The 22,411-nt window shown below is 42.1% G+C and overlaps 1 protein-coding gene across 2 annotated transcripts in view; it reads right to left on the minus strand.

Annotated features, from left to right (window-relative positions):
* The window catches only part of arhgap23a (Rho GTPase activating protein 23a), a 57,469-nt gene that overhangs the window by 32,837 nt on the left and 2,221 nt on the right, over window positions 1–22,411 (minus strand). The window contains exon 1 of one of the 2 annotated variants that reach the window (XM_067475999.1): window positions 12,198–12,467. The exons of the other annotated variant lie outside the window; for it this stretch is intronic. Within the exon in view, the coding sequence (XP_067332100.1) occupies window positions 12,198–12,251 (54 nt within the window). The 5' untranslated portion in view covers window positions 12,252–12,467. Of the gene's footprint in view, window positions 1–12,197; window positions 12,468–22,411 lie in introns of those variants that run through there. 2 annotated transcript variants of the gene reach the window in all.

Here is a 22,411-nt window from a genome sequence, read left to right on the forward strand (position 1 = left end):
TTTGGTTTTGACGCACCACCAGGCGGAACCACCCTGTCGGGAGGCGAGTGGATCACCGGTGGGCGCAGGCGGAGGTCAGCGTCTTCTTCAGGAGGAAGAGATGTTAGAGAAAGAACCACACCCATATAGCCACGAGGAAATCACAGATGGGTGCCAGCACATAGTGCAGAGGTTGGATCATGGTGCATCTCTGGTGAAAAGCCAGACAAGGGTTTAATATCTAAATGCGCAAGTGCTTTCATTTCACAGCACTAAGTGGGCATATAATGTCCTTTATACTTCTCATTTCCCATTTGTCACAATAATAGTTAGCTTTGACAAGAAGGGAGCGTGCCTAGTTTGAAAAAATGTCTTTGTCCAGATTCCTCTCTTTCATTCTTGCTTTCTCCTTTTTGTAAACCATGGAGGGATTTAGGGAAAAAGGGTGTGAGTGTGAAGAGGTGAAAGAAAAACATGAGGTTGGCAAAAAAAGGTAAATGAACAAAAAGACATTGAGTTACAGATGACAGAGGACACACAGTGACACATGAAGAGCTGTCACAATAGCAGCCCTCCCACTAGTGACCCACACTGTCTACTGTTTGACTGAAGCATGCCCGAGCAGGCAGACAGCTACACATCCATCATCTGTAAGGTTGACCGAAAGTATTTTACCCAGGCATACCACACTTATCTGACTTTTTGATTAATGAGTAAACACGCTCTACCCTGGAAACAGTAAAGACTTCATATTAGCAGTTTTTATCACAACCTGGCAACACAAAGTTTTTTAAGTCAAAAAATCGAAGGCAAACACATACTGCTAATCTCAGAGCAGCGATGCCCCTTTGCCTCCTGCCTTGGCCCCCTCTGCTCTCTGATAGCAAACACATCCGTGGAAAGTGAAAGGGGGTGAGTAAGGAGGGAGAGAGGCAATGCAGGATAGAGCAGAGCAGGGCTGTCAGTGTAACGGACAGATTAGCTCTGTGATATGTTTTAATCCTCTTCATACTCATATCATAACCAGAAGATTAAAGTACAGAGGCACACACCCCCACTCGCTTTTTTCCACTACAGCTGCCTTGCAAGACAAATAATTTTTTTTCCTTCTTTCTGTTGAACCTCGACATTAAAATACAGAGTCATAAAAATGAGCTGAGGCTTGACAGAAAAATACTCCCGAAAGAGGAGAGTGAAGAGTTTCAGACTGCTGACTGAACTTTTCATTGGCGTTTCACAAACAAACCAGGCTGCAGACTCAACCATAGTGTGTTTTGTTTAAACACAGGCTGTAACAATTCAGAAAAAGCACCAAAAGGTTCAATGAAGGACAGTCTGGGTTAGATACTTTCCAAATAATAGATACAAAGCCAAGAAATATATGCAGGCATTCATTTGTACCAAAATCTATAGTCTGGAAGGAAAACTCTTGACGAGAAGTGTCCTTATCTCAAAGCTTGGATCCTGTCCCCTGCTGGTGAGAGAAACACTGCACTGACACAGCCTGAGTCAGCATACGGCATTGGAGGTTTAATGTGTTGAACCATGAACCACATGATACGTGTGTCATTACACTAAAGCTATAAATAAAAAAGTGATGCAACCTCAACCACAAAATATGCATGATGAACAGCAGTGCTTACAAACCCCCGAAAGGGTTCACAAGATAAGTCTGAGAGGTCAAATGGATGAATAATGACATAAAGACTCTTCTGGATTCTTGACTTCTAAAAATGGCTGGGTCTAAAGTTAGAAATGTTTCTTTGTTGTATGTAATCAAAGAATGATATATTTTGTATCAGTATTTAAACAGTACTGAGTTCTGAAACACAGTCTCTGTGTGGAGCCACTGATGTGCAGTAATGGAATCGATCTCTCGTCTAGACAGACATTATCTGTAATCTGTTGACGTGGATTCTACAAAAGCTGATGCTTGTTTGAAAAAAGGGACGTACCTGTTTTAAGCAGGTTAATTTTAACTTTAATCTCCAGACCACAGAACCTAAGGGCCTATTTGTCTCTATCCAGAGTGTAGTTGCCAGCTGAAGACACTAGAGGGCGGCTACAACACAGGGCCTGATAATGACCCTAAAAACTGGGACACAGGGGACACAGCAAAGGGTGAAGACTCTTAACACGCACCCACGCAACTTGTGCTGACATTAGGATGTGTGCTCAGTGCTTCTGCTTGTCAGATACTAATGTCAATTACTAATAAAAAACGTCAGGGCTGGGGTGGAAGGCAACGACTAGACAGATCAGAGAGGTCACACCTGTTGGGGGTTTTGAGGTCAAAACAGCCGCAAGAAGTCCAGAGATCAGAGCAAGTGGACTCAGAGACAAAATGTCAGTTATCCCATCAACCCACAGATGACAGAGAGCTGTGTGGTCCACCCCCTCCCTCCCTCCATTTCAAACTGACCAGGACTAATAAGCAGCAACAACATACGGTTCACTCCACAAACCAGGGGATTAAAGGGGTTCAAGCAGCCCACCTGACCATGTGTTCTTCTGCAGGAAAGCATTATCCATGCATTCTTTACATGCACCTACTAATGTGTGTGTGTTTGTTTGTGTGTGTGTGTGTGTGTGTGTGTGTGTGTGTGTGTGTGTGTGTGTGTGTGTGTGTGTGTGTGTGTGTGTCTTATCGTGCATGGCAACCATGTGAAATGAAGCCGCATGAAAGACTTGGCTGTATAGTTCCAGATATTCTCTCTTTAGCCAGACTGACATCACCCCCTCACTCATGCAAGATATTAAAACATGCTCTAATTACTCATACAATTATTAACAGTTCTTCAGTCAGTAAACAAACACACACATACACACACACACACACACACAAACACACTCACTTCCAGTTACTATAGGGCTAAATGTAATTGATATATTATTAACTATTAGTTTAATGTATAAAATACCAGGAAATAACATAAAAGAAGAACTTATAAATGTATTCTTTATATATGACCACATATTTTGTAGCCTGTAATGTATATTGGCTCAAACTACAAAATCACTAACAGAGACAGAACTGCCCATTTGGGAGTTATAGCGGAATGAGGTTATGAGCTGACTCAGGAGTGTGGATGTGTCCATCATGCTGTCTCTGCCACAAGGGAACGTGAGATACACAAGTCAGCCAGCAAAGGCAGGGCGGGGGTTAACAGATGTTCGAAAGTGAACACTGCATATGCCTCCTCTCCATTTATCATCTGCAACAGAAATTTTTTGGCTGACTCTAATACAATCAGACCAGGACCAGACTGGAGACTGAATGAGAACACATTACGTTACTCATTTGCATGAATGTATTTACTTTCAGTGTAATCTTAGTATACTGATGAAGTAATAAATGTTGTATCATTTATTATATTAATAACCTCTTTAAGTAAAGTAATTGTAGAACTGTAGTAACTGCAGAACAGCAGAGTACGTGACAGATGGTAATCTAAAAACTTCAGCAGATAACATGTTGTTCAGCCATGTGAGAAAGGAAGGTTAATAAGCCAGCTGAGATCTTGCAAGATAATCAATCAGACAGTTTCTCCAGGAAGATACTCACAGTGTTGATATACTAATATATCTTGGATTGAGGCCATCACTTGAGGTAAGTGAGAAATTGAGCATTTTTGGGTGAAGTGATCGTTTACAACCACTCTAACATGCTGCTACAAACGCAGCCTTTTCCCAGCTTATCAGGCTCCATCTTGACACCGATCACCATTACCCACTCTGTGCTGACAGTTGCCATGAGAACCAACAAAGTGTCTCTGTTCGAAACGTGGGGAAAACACGGCTGATCTGGGAGTCAGGTTTGACAGCAGAGGTGTTCATGCTCATTATAGGGTTGAAATTGTTTTTTACAGTTGAACTTTCAGAGAGTGAAGGTTTAGGGCTGGCTGTGTATTCTAAGGTAAAGTCTTGTACGTACTTTCACTTGCGCAGACACATCTGTCTCTTGATATCGTATATACCATCAGGGCTAATGACGACATCTGGCAAAGAGCTAACCCTACTCTCCTTGCACTGTTCCCCCCCTCTCCTCTCCGTGCTGACCACAACCGCTGGGAGCAATCAGAGTGTCACGTCTGAGCTCCCTTGCAATAAGAGCCCCCCCCGCCAATTTTTTTTTGCCTCTTGCTCTTTTCTGTTCTTTCATTCCTGGTTGTTTTCAGAAGCAAACCTCAGCAGCTGAAAACCACAGAGCTCCAGCAGGCCTCTAAACTCTCTCCACCCCCTTTGTCTACGCAAAGGACTTGGAGCCCCCCTCTTTTTTGCTGCTTCCCCTCCTCTGTACAGGCCCAGAAGTATATATTTAGCTCACCTCTGCTTCTGTGTAATTAGCATATGAAAATTATAACTCTTAGACTCACAAATGATGTCATAGTTCCCCTTAGCTAAAGCTGGACCTAGGCATGCATTTCAGCCTATGGGCCCAAACCCAGGCAGCAGTCCAAAATCTGGGGCGTGGTAGAGGTGAAGCTGGGCCAGGGGGAAAAAAGAAGGAGAAAGCAGGACTGCAGAACTGAGTGTTTATTAGAGCAAGCGAGATGGCCTTCCTGCCTCCAACAGCTCTGGAGTTTCCATTTGGGGTCATCTGGTTTTTACATTCCTGCCATGCACCACCGCTCACACCATGCCGAGGAAGTCCAACATTGCTCTGTTCGCACAGAAACGTACAGTCCAGCGTGAAGTCTGGGGGTGTAGAATAGCCATTTAGGGAGCTCTCAGAGCACGGAGGACTAGTTTAACTTCATCAAAAACTACTCCACTGTATGAATATGATCACCAAGGAGTTTGTGGATTATGTGGGTAATGCTGATGTGAAAACATTTGAGAATTGCTGGTTTATTCACAGCTTTTCCAGCTGGATTCAAGCAGGGACACATCTCTTAACACAGCAGGACAAAATCAAAAGTTCTAAAAGTGCAAAGATTCTCCAAGCTTTTCCAATGACCCATCCCAAATTTCAATCCTCAGTCCTCCCAACCCACATGACTCTCTGCAGGCAAACACCAACGGCTTGAATTGCTGACATAATCAAATATGACCCATGTGATTCTTCTGGCCTTTTACAGGACCTCCTTTTCTTACACTGTGTGGACCAATGAGCCACAGATTATATCAATGCTCTTTGCCCTTTCCTCCTCCTCCTCGTCCTCTATTCATTTTTCGACAGTGGCAGAAAGATCACACACAGACACCACCTGGCATGTTTTGAACATGGGACGATCAGCCCATGAGATCAGTTCATCTGCCTGCTCCTTCCTGTTGACATAGCATGGAATGTAACATCCATCTGAAGCAAAGGGCATCTCTAGAGAACATGGCATTGTTGAGAATGCTGCTGATTCCCAACAATGCCATTGGCACAGCCATTTAAATGTTTGACATAAAAGATGATGCTGATGCGAATTCTGTCTGCAGCCTCTGTCACTCTGAATTAACAGCTTTTTAATGCTGGAAACAGGTAAGAGTCTGAGATGTTGCAACACCCAGAAATAATGTGTCCTCACTGTTTTCATGACTGGTTTAGTAAAAAAAAAAAAAAAAGGTCAGACTTGCAGCCTCAAGGAATCACGGGTCTTGCTTGTCTCCTTGTTTTGGCTGCCCGGTGGGATAACACTGAAGGACATCACTGTTGACATGGGAGTCACTCACACACACGAACACACACACAAGCATATGGTCTCAGTCTGTTGTTTAGACGAAAGACACACTGGCACTGCTTAGAGCAAAAATTGCCGCTAATAGAAACATACTGTTCTGTTAGTCCTTATTCTGTAAACGGAGGAGGCAGACAGGGAGGGAGTGGATATACAAAAATTATACTCAAAACAACCTTTTATGGCACAGATTTACTGAATGATATTTAGTTAGGAGAAGCACATTTAGAAAGCATACCTGAAAACTGACAAGATTTGAAAAATGGGAGCAACTGGGGAATCCTGTAATAAGATGACCAAACAAGGCAGCGGAGGTGGGACCAAGCATGCTTTTAAGTTATTCAGAAACAGGAAAACAAGAAAGCTGGAGTATGAGGAAACAGAAGAGAGGGAAAGCAAAAAAAGAGGATGAAACTGAAGCAGGCTAATGGTTCAGTGTGTTTAGAGATGCTGTATTTAGGCAGATTAATATTTATCCCTGATACAATAGTGAATCTGTTATAGTAATTTCAGGCATGCTGCTGTTTTGATCCAACGGAGTAAGTAATGATAATGGGCGATGCAAATTAAGCTGAAACTGAATATGACAGCCACAGATATATGATTAGTAATAGCCAGTATCATAAATGTAACTGGAATATTTCAGTTACCTTATCCAGATTGATTTTTTAATAACTTTAGTATTGAGAAAGGCAAACTTTGAGTCATTCCCTTTCTAGTTAATTAACTTAATTATATTTAATGTCCTGGGGAAAATTAAATAAGGATAAACTTTACATTATCCATCCATCTAGATATGTAGATGTATAAAGATAGAGATATAAATAGAATCTCTGTGGTTGTTAAATACTTTTTGCTGGCCAACCTCACCGCATGAGTCAATGCACCTGGCTATAAAATCACAAGTAATCATAATAATATTTCTGATTGTGTATTGATTATATACGCGTTAAATAGTAGAGCTATGAGGACCTGGCAGGCGGATTTAATTTCCTTCAAATAGAAGCAGGCCGGAAGTTTATGGCCATTTTAATTTCTGATCACAGGCTGACTTTAGCTTTACATTCAGCATATCAACATGAGAGTGGTTTCAAAAGCTTTGCCATTAGTGTTGTACCACCCGACCAACCCCCACACACTATGAGAGAATCTGTTGGGATGGACCAGCGGGCATCAGGAAAACCACAGCGTTCTGTCTCTTCCCAGCATCCACAGCTCCTCATTAGCTTCCAGATAATCTCTGCCCCGTGATTTTGCCTAAATCTCAAAACAACCTTCCCCCGCCCCACCAAGACTGCTTACAAAAGGACAGAAACATGGGACCAATGGCTGTGTATGGGTGTGGGTGTGTTTCTGCACATGCATTCACACTGCAGCCCTGTGGCCTGTGTTGTTTAGGAAGTAGAGACAAAAGTCAGTGAGTCAGCTCACTAACCCTGATAAAACAACAGTAATTCACTGCGTCTGGCCAGCAATTCACAGCTCATCAACTCTCAACCAGAGCTTTGATAGACTTCTGCTGGCCGCTTGCCATTTACAATATAAACAAGCCCCAACTGAAAGTTACAGTGAGCAAACATCATCACGACCACGCTGCTCTTCGTCTTCTGATTAACACAACCAGACCATGTTGGAAGTTTACTACATATATACTTAATAACTTTAAATATTTTACCTAAGAGCTGTGAAATAAAATCTTGTAATAAAAATAAGTGCTTGTACTCGCAACTTCTCTACAAATTTAACACGTAAAGAGTTTTGCATCAATATCATGAATGATTAATATCTTGGAACTGAGAAAAGCAGAAAATTCCACTGATTAGTTTACCTGGAAACAGTACGTTCATTGTTTGTTTTTTTTCACTAATTTACTTGCAGTAAGAAATTGCTATGTCCGATGTGACCTCATATTACCAGCACTGGTAAAATGATATCCAAGATGATCATGTACATGAACACTCAGCTCCCTTTTATTTGTAGTTTACAAGCGCAGTGTGAATTCTCAACTCTTCTGCAGGTTATGAAGGGAAGACATGCTATTTTTCCTTACACGCTTCATTGTGTTTTGGTTATTATGCTGGCATCATTCACCTGCATGACTCATCAGGATTCTCCCCATTTAGTCTTTTTCAGTCCTCCTTTTATTCCTCAAATTCCAGCACAATCGCTGCTGTTAATAAAATACTTGCGCACTTCACAGTTTTCTACAAATACACGCCCGTATTTATCTAATCAGCAGCACTCTACAAAAATGTAAATATGATAAGAATGCAAAACTGTGAACAGTCTGTGTCAAGTAGAGACGTGAGAAAGACAAAACAAGATGCAGGGTCTGATCATCTGAATGGAGATCAGTCAAATGGTGGCTCAGCTTAACCCTTGTGGCCCCTACCGCACACAGTGACAGGGGTTCCCTCCTGCCTCTTTAGCCAGAACCAAGTGTGTGAAGGGGGGGACGCTAACCTTTGAACCCTACAATGATCACCGTCTTTAAACTGATCCCACAGACAGACACAAGCAGAGTCAAGTTGGAATTTCAGAACAAGACCTGACCTGTTCTCCATTCCTCCTCCGTGCAGAGCATCACATCAAGCCAGTCATACGGTACTGTACAACAACATCATATTTGCCTGCACAGAAACAACACATCTCAACACAATGTCTCTGTGGGCTCAAACACAGAGAGGCACTGATGCAGGCCAGACCATCTACAGGCTGAATCTAATTAGCTCTCATCTGTTTCTGAGAGAGGCTTTGTTTCACACCATGCCTCCCAGCGTCTGGGAGTCAGACGTCACATGAAAAACACCCAGCAGGGACACGAGAAGATGAGTGTTCCTTGCATGAGGATGAAAATGACTGGATACAAGATCTTTAAGACAGGTAAACATCATGGGCAGCTAATACACACACACTTAGATGTTAGGAAATCACTCCATCTGATGTTACCTTCTTAGGCAAAACCAAAGGGAAATATCCTCTTCTGGACTCACAAGATGGTCCTTCAACTTCTTAACTTAGCTGGCATATTTCTTCATTACACAACCACATTTTCATGAAGTCTTGAACATACAAAATATTATTTCAAATTGTAGTCAACATCTTAAAGTCTTCAAAGTCACCAAAGATGCTGTCCGAATCTTGGAGGAAAGAGCAGAAAATCATACACAGTCATCTTGCACTCGACGGCAGACCCATAAAAAACACACAAGAAAATGTCTTGTATACATTCAGAAAATAAATGACATTGCAGGTCACCATGGATGATGAAAGCTAGTAAAGCATAAAAAAGTGAAACATGATTTTGATAGGTTACATGTTGTGCTAAAAAAACTTAAAAACTGAAAATACGCCATCGGAATAATAAACAAATTCACAAATATAATGCAACAGTGAATGCTGATTTAAATCAATTATTTATGGCTCCTACAAAGAGAAACCAACTGACTGACAAGATCAATACAGTGCCATTAGCAACAGAAACACGTCTGCTTTGCAAAGCTGTACTACAACAGGCCCTCTTAGCTCCCCACAGTAAACAAGGTTAGTGGTGACTGATGTCCTTCGCCCACCTATACACTGGCTGCACGATATTTGTACAGAATCAAGGACTTCCTTGTGCAAACATGTGCAGAGAAGGCCAAATTAAAACCTCCACAGAGCTGGTTTTCAGTTTCACAGCAACATCAGAAAACATCTCAATTTAGTGTTTGAAACCGCATTTCATCCACATGCATGCAAAGTTGTGTATGTGAGTGTGTGACCATGACCCTTTTACTGTAATGTAAACGTGCTGGAGTGCCTATATTTGTAAACACCTGTGCTCAGTTGTGTGGGTGACAGTGTGGTTAAAGTTTGCGAACACACACAGACACACAAAGTGCAAGTTAATGATTGTGGATGTAGGTGTGAGCAGCGGTGCAGCTGTTGTCTCGAGGTCCTCCCAAGGATAAGGAATGTAGCATGGGCGAGGGTGTCGGGGTTCGCAGGGCGGCGATGAGATGGTGTGAGAGATGTTTTAATGGTGTTAGACTGCTGCAGAGCACTGTATAACACACACGTTACAGTGTCCACTGTGCAAAATGAATGTTTCTTTGCACTACTATTTCAAATCATTTCTCACACATAATATTTGATTACATGCAACTATAATTGATTATAATTATTATTATTATAATTATTTAGCAGACTAGTTGATAATAGTTAAATTGTTACCTTAAGCCCTACATCGTAAGGACATCTGCACTTGCATGGACGTGGTTGTTCAATGATCAGCTGGATCAGCAGACATCCAGATAGGACTACAAGACAGTTTGTGAATCGGCTAAAGCATCTGTCTGGTAGTGATTGTTGCAAATGATGAGCAAGATTGAGCGTAACTGCAGATGATGGATTTTAGTGTAACAGATCTCAAATCAGGAGAAACCTGGGTAAAAATGGTCAATGAGATCTGTCAATAGCAGCCATGCCTGAAGATGGCAAGATGATGCCTTATGAGTGTGCAGTGCATCAAACACATGCCCAAGGTACAAGAGCTTTCGCATCAACAGACTTGGCTCAAGATTTCCATAAAAGTACTCTCATATTACCCATCAGCAATACAAGCTGACATCACAAGGCGCAATGCAGTATTAAACATCAGAGCTGCTGCTCATCCTGCCCTCTGCCTCATTGATCTCACCCACAAAACGCTGCTCTGCTACATTAGAGCAGCTTTGCTAACGACATTAAAAGAGTCCCACTGGACAACATCACAACTGCTCTCATCAAATGGACACTTTCAGCCTTCCTCTCTGTGCTCAGATTCTGAACCAGCGCACAAAAGCAGATTTACTTTGTGTCTCATTTTGACAGTTTAAACGTTTAATCAGATTCTAGTGTAATTTTGCATCTCGCTGTCGGTCCTTATCACATTATCTAAGTGGATCAGCCTTCAGTTACTCAGAAGATAAAAGAAGCAAAGATGTGAAGGTTATTTTTCTGCCTTTTCCTGAATGTATCTGCCGGGCAGGGACAAGTGAGACGACATGAGGAGAAAGGCCCGGCTGAATAGGAGCTGGGTGTTGGCCAAGACAGGCAGGGTCAAAGGTCAGAAATGATACAGGTCAGAGACTCAGATTAGACTACTTAAGGTCAACACAGAGGCCTCTGTAAGAAGACACATTTGCTAACAGTTAAGAAACAGACATTTAATTTAAGTTTTATGAGTTCCTGTTGATTAAAATGACAGTTGTTGCATTTACTACAAAGTGCTTTTTGCAACAAGCGATAAAATGAAAAGATGAAAGCATATTCAATGTCTTTGTAGAACTACTTACAGTTCTCTTAAAGTGGCATAAGACCAGAGAGGTGTGGTTATACACGAGGGAACATTGTTGTTTGCTGCAGGTGATAAACTAAACCACAAAAATATAATAAAATAAAAAAGATGATATGTAAAAGGGAGCACATGTACTGAAGGTGTAAAAGGTTTAAAAGAAAAACAGAAATTACCAAAGATTGAGCACAAACAAGAGCAGTTACAGCATTCGATGAAACTGCAACACACGAGCAACAGTGGCAAATATAACCTTGTGGTGCTGCCAAATATGCCACAACATTCACAATGTATAGGAGGAAGAGAAATATCAGCTCTACCAGCATCTTACTCACACACACAAATGAGAGTCACTGTTAAAACAAAGCAGATTCCCACACATTAAGCACCGGGCCAGTACACCAAACCATATGCCTCCTTCAAGGAGCGGACCACCGCCCAGAGTGACTTTGCTGTGACACATCTGTGCTTCAAAGCAAATACTTTATCCCTTTTAGTTGAAATCAGCAAAATAATTTAACAAGCGTATTACTGTCTCTTAGTTTGCCACAGGGAAAAGATGTGAGGGAAAAACTCACCAACTTTTTTGCTTCAAAAATCATCATCCAGCTGCTTTGACTCAAAATTATGACCATAACCAGATAGCTTTAAACGAGAGGAATATCTACAGAAAGAAGTGATGCTTCTTGAAGCTCGTTTCATTTGCTTTTATGCTCTAACAGTTCACATCTCCATCTTCGTGTGATTGATAGCTGAAGGTGTGCGTTTCATATTTTTAAAAAACGTTGCCAAAACGTTATGGAAGCCTATCATCATAAAGATGCAGTGGCGCTTCACATAACAGCCAGTTCACAGACTACCTCAGTGGACTCGCTACAAACGCCATCCCTGCTCGGGACGTCCCGTATAGATTGACAGCCTCCTGATGCAGCGAGAGGCGGACAAAGACTGGAGCAGCCCGGGCGTTTAATGGTTCTCTGGATGACTTTAGGAAGCAGCAGCTGAATTCATTCACATAGCAGACCACTTGACGTCTACAGTAGTGGACAAAAGCTACGGATAAAACACTCAGTTGTTGTACAGTACAACGGTGAGTATGTGTACACAGTGGCTATGTAAACTAGTGATAATCCTCTTAGGAAATCACGCTCCCTGACCAGCCCCACGCCCGGCCACACACAACAACTCCCAGATAAATGTGTTCACGTTGTCAGCTCCGTGGGGATACTTACGTGGTTCTCGGAGTAGGGGGGTATTCCAACAAGGCAAAAGGCAACTCCATTCATTGGGCAGCAGAAACTGATCGCAACGAGCAGCACAAGCGGCAACAGAAACAGGCAGATGGAGCTGTGAAACTAACAATGCGCCGCTTAAATACACAAACTTATACGTTCAACACGTATCCAGCTTCCTTCCTCTTGGAGAAAAAAAAAGAAAAGAAAAAAATCCCACTGTGTTCCCGTTGTTTCTGAGCCGCTCTGTGCGCTCCCCTCCCCGCCTCCTCTTCTTCTTCTTCTTTTTCCGCCAGACCGCATCAGTCGTACATAACTAAATCCCTCTGTGCCGGGCCTGCCTGGAAACGACTGCGGCAGCGTCAAAACACAGGGGGGCACACAGGAAGTCACGAGAGCCAGCCTTCAAAGTAAAGCGCTGAGAAAACAGGGTCTGCATACTTCAGTGTGACTACATATGAATCATGACCTTGATAAAGCCCAGACAGTCCGTGATTTAATACGTCTGGAATTCATCAGTACCTAAACAATAGCCTACAAATAATGGCACACTGACCCAATTTGCTCACATTATACATATATTTTAATTTTCAAATCACTCAAAACGCGTTTCGTATATTCTATAGTTTCGTTTGGTTTGACCGTTTATGAAGGTAACATACACCGGAAACGCTACATTTACATTTCGTTTAACTTGACGCTATGAGAATCGCAGGGAGTCAAATTAAAGAAGGGAGCCCTAAATCAATGCGCTCCGCCCTGCATGCCACAGGCGTGCGGGCTCCCTCTGGCTGTGCCAAGGCAGGCGGGTGCTGGATGGGATGGGTTACTGACGGGCCAGGAAAAAGGTTTTAAAAATAAAACTCATGCACATTCTGGAAATAAAGGTAGTGACTAACTATTTATACAAGCACAAACACAAGGCCAGGCCAGAACTATTGTATAAGTCTGCATTTGTAGCTATGTGTATCTAATATCTTGCCATCTGTGTGTATACTATATCCCTGACTCTGAGGGATGCATGAGCGTTAACAGTTAGCTGTATTTAATGTTGTTCTCAAGTTAATTCAATTTATCTTAGGGATAATTCCGTTTATTGTATAATAATGTTTTGGTATTTATGTATTTGTATCTTTGCATCCTCCAGGTTTAACTGTTGCAACGCACTGCTAATCAAACTTCGTACCACAATCTCCGTTGTACAAGTGCCCCCCTTCTACATATCCCCATAACTAAGTTACAGACTATGGGATCAAGCTTTCTGCTCAGCTGTCCCCCGGCTGTTGAACTCCCTGAACATTTGAAGGAATTATAAATTAAATCTATTATTACGTGGTAATGTTCAGAACACAAACTTGTTGCTTATCCACTGCTGTCAATGAAATAAATCCAGTTAAGTAAAAACAGACAATTTCCCTTAGAATTGCAGTAGAGTAAATGTATGAAGGAGCATAAAATGGAGAGACTCAATACAAGTACCTCTAAATCGTACTTAGAAACCGCAACAACTGGTGAAATTAGGGACTTCTTGTGATCAAGTCTTCCAATAAGAACTGTGAATCACATTAAATTTGCAAAGCTTTAACTAACATTTGTTATGAGTTTCTGCTGACTGTGTTTTCAGTTAATTCATTAATCATAATAACAATTTTTAAAAATGCCCTTTGTTTACATCAAAGTCGCATATGAAAGTCCCATATCCGAAAGTCTTTGCTTTACTTTAGATATTTACATGTAAGCTGAAACGACTAAAGAATTTTTGTCCCTATCCTAAAAATGTACTGCAACCAGTTACCAACAAATAACAAAACTTCTGATTATGTCCAACATCTTTTCATTAATTTTAGATGTACAAAAACAAACAAGGCCAAATCATAAATTACTGCCACAAATGAAAGGCAAACAAGAGCAGCTCACTGTGTGACTCATGATAAACAGATGAATACAAACAGAAAAACGACTAAACAATGAAAGTGTATTTCATGGAGAGATGTTTGAATGTTTTCTACGCCCAGACTGATTATAGTCTATAATTAATTTGTTCTCGGAAAAGTGTTGAGAAATGTGTATTTTTAGCCACTTTGGCTGCAGAGGTATACTGTCCATGTGAGCAAACAGGCAAACAGTAGATTAAGGGGAAACGTACTCATTAGTCGAACAGGAACTTCAGGCTGCTGCCAAGAAGTTACGCGGCATAAGGCAGACAATTATAATGCTTTGTGTAGTTGCAACATCAAATAATGTGTGTAAATGGGAACTCCAGTCTCGCAGAAGGAATTAAAATGAGAAAAGATAAAAATGACAAGATGACAAAATTTGGAGACATGGTGCTGCCTTCAGCTGCTGTTATAGCTCAAATCTGCGGGTCCATGTGGCTACTATTACTCTGAGGGGTGCGTGTATCAGAAAAGCAGCCACATCAAAAGGCTGCGAGCCTTTTGGGGGAGCAGGCTGGAGTTATAGCAGGAAAAAGCAGCTTACAGGAGCCTTACCATGCCAAGCGCAGCAGCTGACAACTCAGCCCTCATCTCAACACGTCTCCTCTGTCTGCTCACTTTCTCTTCACAGCCTCCAACCTCTGTCTGGCCTGCTCTGAGACACACAATCTCTGCTTATTGACCTACAGTCATTTCCAAGTCATCTCCCATTTAAGAAAGATAATTGCCCATATGTGTCCAAAATCTACCACCAGGTTACTCATATAGTTTGGCAAAGTTGTTTCTGATACCAGATAGGCTGGAAATCCACCGTGGCAGAGTGAGAGCTCAGAGAGACTTTGCAGAGGTATCAGGGTCTTAAGGTAGGAAAAGAGGACACATGGTCTCTGAGAAAAGAGAGATGAGGCACGCACTGGAGTTCATGGAGCTTAGATTTGGGGCGGTCAAGTAGCAAGAGGACTGTCACAGCTGGACACACTCACTCTCTTCTCTGCACTCCATATGTTTTCTATTCTAGCAGACAGCGGCATATATCAGTCTGTGTCCCAGCATTTTTCTGTGGGAAGAATAAGAATGAAAAATCTAATGTTAGCACAAGCCTCCTGCTTTGGGGTTTATCCACATCTTATCCCAGATTGCATGCAGAAACATACTCATGCTACACATCAATTTGCCTGTCAGGCCCTGGGCCTTGGATTATTAATGACTGCTTGTGGGCCGAGACTGAGAGGCACAGAGACAAGATTTGTGCATTTGAGGTATCGTTTGTCATATCGGGGCAGGTGGGTAAGCATGTTATTTAAATGCTCATTTTAAAACACAGGAAAGAACTGTGACTGTATCTATACTGCACTTTATGGCTGAACAAAGAACATCTGAGGACCCAAACTCTCCGATGTGTCTCTGGGTCAACCTTATTTGCTGACACACAGCCTCGGGCATTGGGTATGTCCCCATGACTGAGTGAGTAAGCCTCGATCTAATGATGATGATGTGAGGTGACACGCCCAAATCTCTTTCCCTTGAGGACCGGCTGGGGATGAGCAGGGAGCATCCAGAAACTGCGGGAGGCCTCCTCTCGGTCATTACATAATCACACACACAGCCTGGCGCCTTGTAGGCCAAACCCATAAACAACCATCATCCTATTTTTTTGCTTGACCGCACAACCCTGACTCCCACCTCCTTCTGCTGGCCTGGCTCAGCAAGTGGTCTTGTCTTGATGGGACATTCCTACTTTGCTGCTGAGACTGCAGAGTTAAAGGGGAATGGTGGGTGGGTATCTTCTGTCATCCCTCATAGCATTCTAGGCCACTTTGTAGAGCGGGGGCACGAGTATGCTTCTAATAATTGTGGATAGTGGATTTATTTCCACTTCACCCCTTCCATGGCTTCAGTTCTCCCCTCTCATCCTTTCATATCTCCTCTGTTTCACTCCACTTCCCTCAAGGCACTGAGTCTGTCCTCTCATCAAATGCCGGTCACCCTCCTCTGCACAACATACTTTCAGTTAGAGGAGTGTAGCTACAAGATCTTTTTAGTAAGTCTCTACAGTGTCTGTAACAGTCCGCTCTCTGTTGTGAAGGCCACATTATCCCTCCACCTGATTAAGTTCTATTTAATGAAGGTGCTTGGATGATCTTACCTACAGTAAATAGCCAACAAGAAACAAGTAAAAGTTCGGCCAAGCTATCGTATCGCCTGCTCTCAGCTGATCTAATAAAAAGAGTAACCTCTGTCCTCGTCTCAAATGTAATAAGAAACTGATTATCGCTGTCTGGGCCTGATAATGTGAAACACTGTATGTCCGGTGAAAGCTGTAAGCGGTCATTCAAAGTCAGTAGGCGGTGATATGTGGACTCTGAGCTTCTAGGATTATGTATGTTTACATATGCTACAGGTTATGAAATAATGTCCACCTACTAATTGTAAAGCATGTAAGGGCGTATACATGAGGTCATGGCTGGGACGTCGATGTCATTGATGTGGACTGGTGAATGAGATATAGGTATTTGTGTGATTCTTCTGTACTAGGCTCTGCTGTAATTGTCCCGGACTGCTTGTTGACACACAGGCTCCTGTGGCACTCCTTTGAAGGGGGGGTTATGGGAATGTTGAAGGTGGGGGAGCAGTGACCCTGGCCTGCATGGATTGCAGCCAAAGTTGTAAATTCCCCCGCTCTGTTTGACAGGAGTCCTCTTTGTCTGGCAGGACAACTGGCACTGGAGGAGGAAGCAGCTGACCAGCCACCGCAGACTGAGAGACCGTGTAACTCTACTGTACTAGCAAAATAAAACTTGATTTCAAATTTTACATTTTAACATAAAGTAGTAAATTCTTTTACAATAATGCTTCATTCTTTTTTAAAAAACACAATTCCACATCCTATTTGAAACTATAAGTGATAAAAGTTTGGTGTTTACAACAATGTATTTCCTACTGTTTTAATTAGCCATTTGTTTCCTTTCATTTCATTTTCGTTCTCCATAAAAGGTGAAAATATTTCACTACAGATTTTTTGTTACTATGTTCATGTATGAAGGACGGTAGAGACTAAGATCTTGTCCCAGCTTGTCCCCTCAAGGGTCACCACAGTTGAACCTGGTCCGCACATTGATTTGGCATGAGTTTTTACATGAGAAGCCCTACCTGACACAACCCTCCCATTTTTTTTTAACTGGGCTCAGGACCAGCACCAAGGTGGTCTTTGGTGGCTGGGCGAAGCCACATCTGGTGGGGTGGGGTTTGAACCAGCGGCCTTCTCTACCACACTACTACTGATCCACCATGCTCCTTGGCAAGGGACAGTACAGACTGTGTGTTGATATTCAGCAAAAGGCCAGTGTAGGCAAACCTGTATTGTCTTCTCTCCCCTAGTGCATCTCTTCTGACCTGCTGACCGGTCCTCTCTGCTCACCTCACCCCACATTATACTTTACTATAATCCTCCCTTCTCACTTGCAGTTGCCTCATTCATTATTCTGCAGGACACAGTAACTTGAACAGAAAACAATTACTAGCCTGAATGAGGACTGAATCTAAAGTTGTTAGCAGTTGGATGTTGAAGAGGACATTCAGACGGTTGGAGACTGAAGACCATTAGTCACCGAGGCTATAGGCAACACATAGGCATGGGCTTCAGCAACAGTCTCACCAGCTTGTGCTCTTGAGAAGTTGATTTGCCACATCTGCAAAGCCTCCTGATCATGAATTAGGAACCAACATGTCAAGATACTGACAAAACCCAATAACCAAAACCTATCTGCTCATATAAGCTGATACACAAACATGAACTGTGCCTTTCTTTATAGCACTGACACAGGCCTTAACATGGCAAGACCTGATTAGAGCAGCCATGGGGGGGCTGTTTGAGATAAAGGAATAAAGAGAAGGAAAAAGGCCAGTCCAACATGAAGAGCAGTGGATGTTGAGGTGTCACAGTTTGTACTAATGACCTTTTATTCAGTTCCCAGTTTGTCTAAACAAATCTTTTCCTCAATACTTCAAACACAGATGATAGGAATTGAATCTATTTTCTAGATATGCCTGGCACTTTCTTCAAAAGACATCCTTTTAATGTCCCCCTCCAACCTTTCTTTTCCCCTAAACCTCTCCTGAGAGAGAGAGAGAGGGAAAATAAACTGGCTTGTAGTTCCAGTAGGAGCCCAACCAATTTCCTACCCAGTGCCCGTCACTTCATTGAGGCAGAATGTGTTTGTAGCCCCTTTACCTTTCATAATAATTCCACTTCCTGCCTCTTGCATCACTTCCTGTGGCACGGGGGACACACAATGGAAATGAGCTCTAAGGACGACATTTATCTTCTTGACACATGCAAGAACCAGTTTCCCTGGTACCAGCACAAATATTTACATCAGATTTCTCTGCTGGTCAGTGATGAGTCAGGAAGATGCTAAAATAACTAAGAAACTAAGAATGATATATTAGGGAAATTAGGTGTCATGTTCCCTGAATAAACCAGCCTAATTAGACAATGGAAAATGGGCAACTCAAATATATCCGACTTTTGGCAAAGTCCCAGAGTCAAACTGGTATTCTTGGCAGGTCTCTCTAGGGGAAGACGTTTTAATATTACCAAGATTTTATGTGAATAAAGAAAAACATTGGGAGTATATATTTAATCAAAACACTATTTTTTTTATTTTATAATTCAGTGCACAGACATAATTTAAATATTTTTCCCTTGTCTAGTATTCACAAAAACTTTAGGGCCATATGGCCAATGACAGGTCTCCACAGCAATTGTGATCCAGCAAAAGCTTTAAGCCCCCCCCCCCACTGTATATACAATAAACTGAATAATCCTACACATTCAAGGGGATCATATCCTAATCCCTGCATTTCCCTGGCTTTAAAACTGAGAGATAAGTTTGTCTAGACATGGCCTTAAAGCAGGGTGTTCTCCTTCTGGAGGAGGCGACGATACATGAGAAACACTTGTTAGATTTTTATTTTTTTTAAATTACAGAAAGTTCAACCCATCAACAAAAAACCACTGACGTTTATGTTCTGAACACTATTGTCTAACATAACACAGTAATTCTGTGTTAGACTTAATGCCTAACTCAGAACAAGAGACAACAGCAGAGTAAACAGGATTTAGATTGCTCACCTCTAAAACCTGAAAATATGTACACGCATGTGGATATACAGAATTTAAATGGAATGTTAACACTCAACAGCATTTTTTGTTTTTTTCATAAACTAAATTAAAACATGGTAATAAGAGAGAGAAAATAAACATAATTTAAAAAAAAAAAAACAACAATTAAAAGTTCCTTTTTTTTCACTGATATCAATGGGGGTGAGAAGTCGGCCAGTTGAGGATTATATATTTTCCTTTTGTAAATGTGCATTGTCATCAGCCTTAACAGCTAAAACATCTTATTCTAGGCTGAATTCAGTAAAAAGACGACCATCTGTTCCACTGCTGCTCAGCACAGAGACTTCCCTAAATAGATAATCCTCGGTCCCCATATCAAATAAGTTACAGTTGCAGTTGGATGTCACAAGGGGGCACAGCAGAGTACTTGCAAGAAGAGGTGGGAATAAAAAATGAAGTTGTCCTCACACACAACTCTGTGGTGAGTATTTCATTTAATACCCATTGATGGCATTTAATGGAGATAATAATGATGATACTAGAGCTAAGAGCCTGTGAGGTTTATCATATCAGCTACTGCACCAAAGTGCAGTGAGTGACAAGAAGCAAGATTAAATTACTTTCTCTTTTAGCAAAGGTGTACAACACTCATATAATTGAATATGCAGCTGTGGTCCCCACTAAGAGTAGGGCATTTCTGTGGCCTGCCTAATGATCAAAGTAATAAAACAGCATCAGGCATCAGCTGCACAGCTGTTCATTCCAGACTGACATCCTCACACAGACACAAGGACGAAAGAGGAGGGAGCTGAAGGCTGGAAAACTAGGACCAAGAGATAAACGGAAAGCCAGGGTCAGGGGTTGCACTCAAACACATGCCAAACTGAAAGCTGCGGATGTCAAATCAGCCAGACCAGTATCCTCCTAATTGGAAGACAGCCTCATGCTACTGAGAAACCTAATTTCTCTGTTTTGTTCGATTTATCTCTGCTCAGCTGCTTTCATCCTGTGTCATCAGCCCGCAGTTGCCCAACATGGCAAAGTGCTGTTAACCAGAAGGGCATTAATCACACAGACTGACCTTTGGCCTGCAGCAGAATGCTACCCGCACCCTGAGACACATAGCTTGTCACTTAAGTGCACTGAGGTTCAGGTCGACCTGATTAGAGCAAGAGCTGTTTGTTTCCTGTTGATGGGCGTTCTAGCTTCTTACACCGGCCAGTGTGCCCACTGTCTGTCTGCAGGCTTGTGCCACTTTGTTATTGGCCACCTGACTATGCAGTAGAGCCTGAACTAAGAACATGAACCCTGCTGACATCTGTAAAACCCAAAGAGATACATCACAATAGCTTGATTTCTTTTGTACATCCTGGTGACTGAATTATTATAATTATCTGATATTTGCATCTAGGAGAATCTATCCATCATCTATCCATTATCTGAAACCGCTAATCCTGTCTAAGGTCACTGGAGCCTATCCCAGCTGTCATTTAGTAAGAGTCAGTGTACATCACCAGTCTAACTCAGAGTTAACACAGAGACACACATAAACAGACAAACATTCACACTCATATTCCCAACTGCGGGCAATTTAGAGCCAATTATTAACCAAACATGCATGTCTTTGGACTGTTGGAGGAAACTGGAGTACCCAGAGGAAGCTCACACAAGCACGGGGAGAACACGCCAAACCGGGACATTCTGGCTGTGACATTCATCGCTTCATGTTCCGCAAATGTACCTCGAGAGTTCTGCATGCTATGCTCACCACACAGAAAAGCAGTTGAAAAACTTCCCCCGTGTAGCATGATTGATTTTCATTGTAATTCCTTTTCTCTGTGCATTGCAAAACTGACAAATACAGGTCGGACTTGGTGCAGCAGATCTCAGCAATGGTGGTGATATGTACTGGTATGTCTGTATTTAATTATAATTTAGATGCAAATGTGCAGACAAAGTGGATTCTTTTATAGACTCTCAGTGTCAACCACTCAAGAAAATCGAGTGAGAAATTTCTAAGTTAAAAGATTGGGGAGCTGTAGGCAGAGGGCCTTAGGGTCGGGTGTCAAATTATAACACCTGTTCCACCCAATGGCTGCAAGTTCCTTCTCTCTCTCTCACGCAGACTTGTTGTCTTTCAGATTCCCTCTTACTACCTTGTAGTACTACCTCATAAAATATTGTTGTCCATAACTGCTTTACTCTGAGATAATTTTGACTGCATTCCATTTTAGTCACATCTGTGGGAAGCAGACAAGCCTATTTGTCTGTCAGCCAGACAACTCTGACTAAGAGCCACTGCTACTCTTTCTCTCACACACACATACAAACACACAATTTACAGTATCACCCTGCCCCCCAAATTCAGCCCTTTGGGAGTCATGTTCAGTCAGCAAAATTAACACAATAGCATCAACACTGGCCACATCACTGACACCCATCAGGCAGTATCAAGGATTCACTCTACTGTTGTGGCATACTTTTATCGAGTCTTTTTGGACAACACCATCCCTCAAAATTTATAATTTATCACTTGATCTTTTATGATCTAGCACAAACTCTTTTTCCACAGCTCTCAGCGTCCTACAGCACAGAAAACCACTTGTTTCTGTCAGACGGATGTGGTCAAAGAACTCCATCTTCACAGGACAGCAGTCACCACAGCCCTGCCCTGGTCTGCCTTAATGACTATTGATGAGGACTAATGACACAAAGTGATTTGCAGTGAGTCTGGCACTTTAATCGTCCTCAGGCAAGTGCTGTGCAATGAGAACTTATCTGGTGTCAATCTTATAAACCTACAAAATCTGAGACCTCCAGTGAGGATGAGTAGCACTGTGTGTGCAGCATTACCTGGGTGTATAAAAATGCAGACTCTGAGACTGTGGCCCACTGCTGCCCTTGATTTGCTCTGCCAGACACTTTATATAATCAACCTTTCCCTGAGCCACTGTCCTCTTTATTGCTGCGTGTGTGTTTGAATATGTACAGTATGTGCACTTGTGTAGTAATGTGTAAAAAAACAGAGGAATACAGATGCAGCATGGTGAAGACCTGTAAACTCTGCAGTCCTTCAGTGATTACTGTAAACACTACTATGCCTCTGTTTACATTCAAACAGTCAATGTTCCTGCATGTTTACGCTGCCAAAT

Source organism: Channa argus, chromosome 15 (assembly GCF_033026475.1).
Source record: "Channa argus isolate prfri chromosome 15, Channa argus male v1.0, whole genome shotgun sequence".
In the NCBI taxonomy this organism is placed as follows: Eukaryota; Metazoa; Chordata; class Actinopteri; order Anabantiformes; family Channidae; genus Channa; species Channa argus.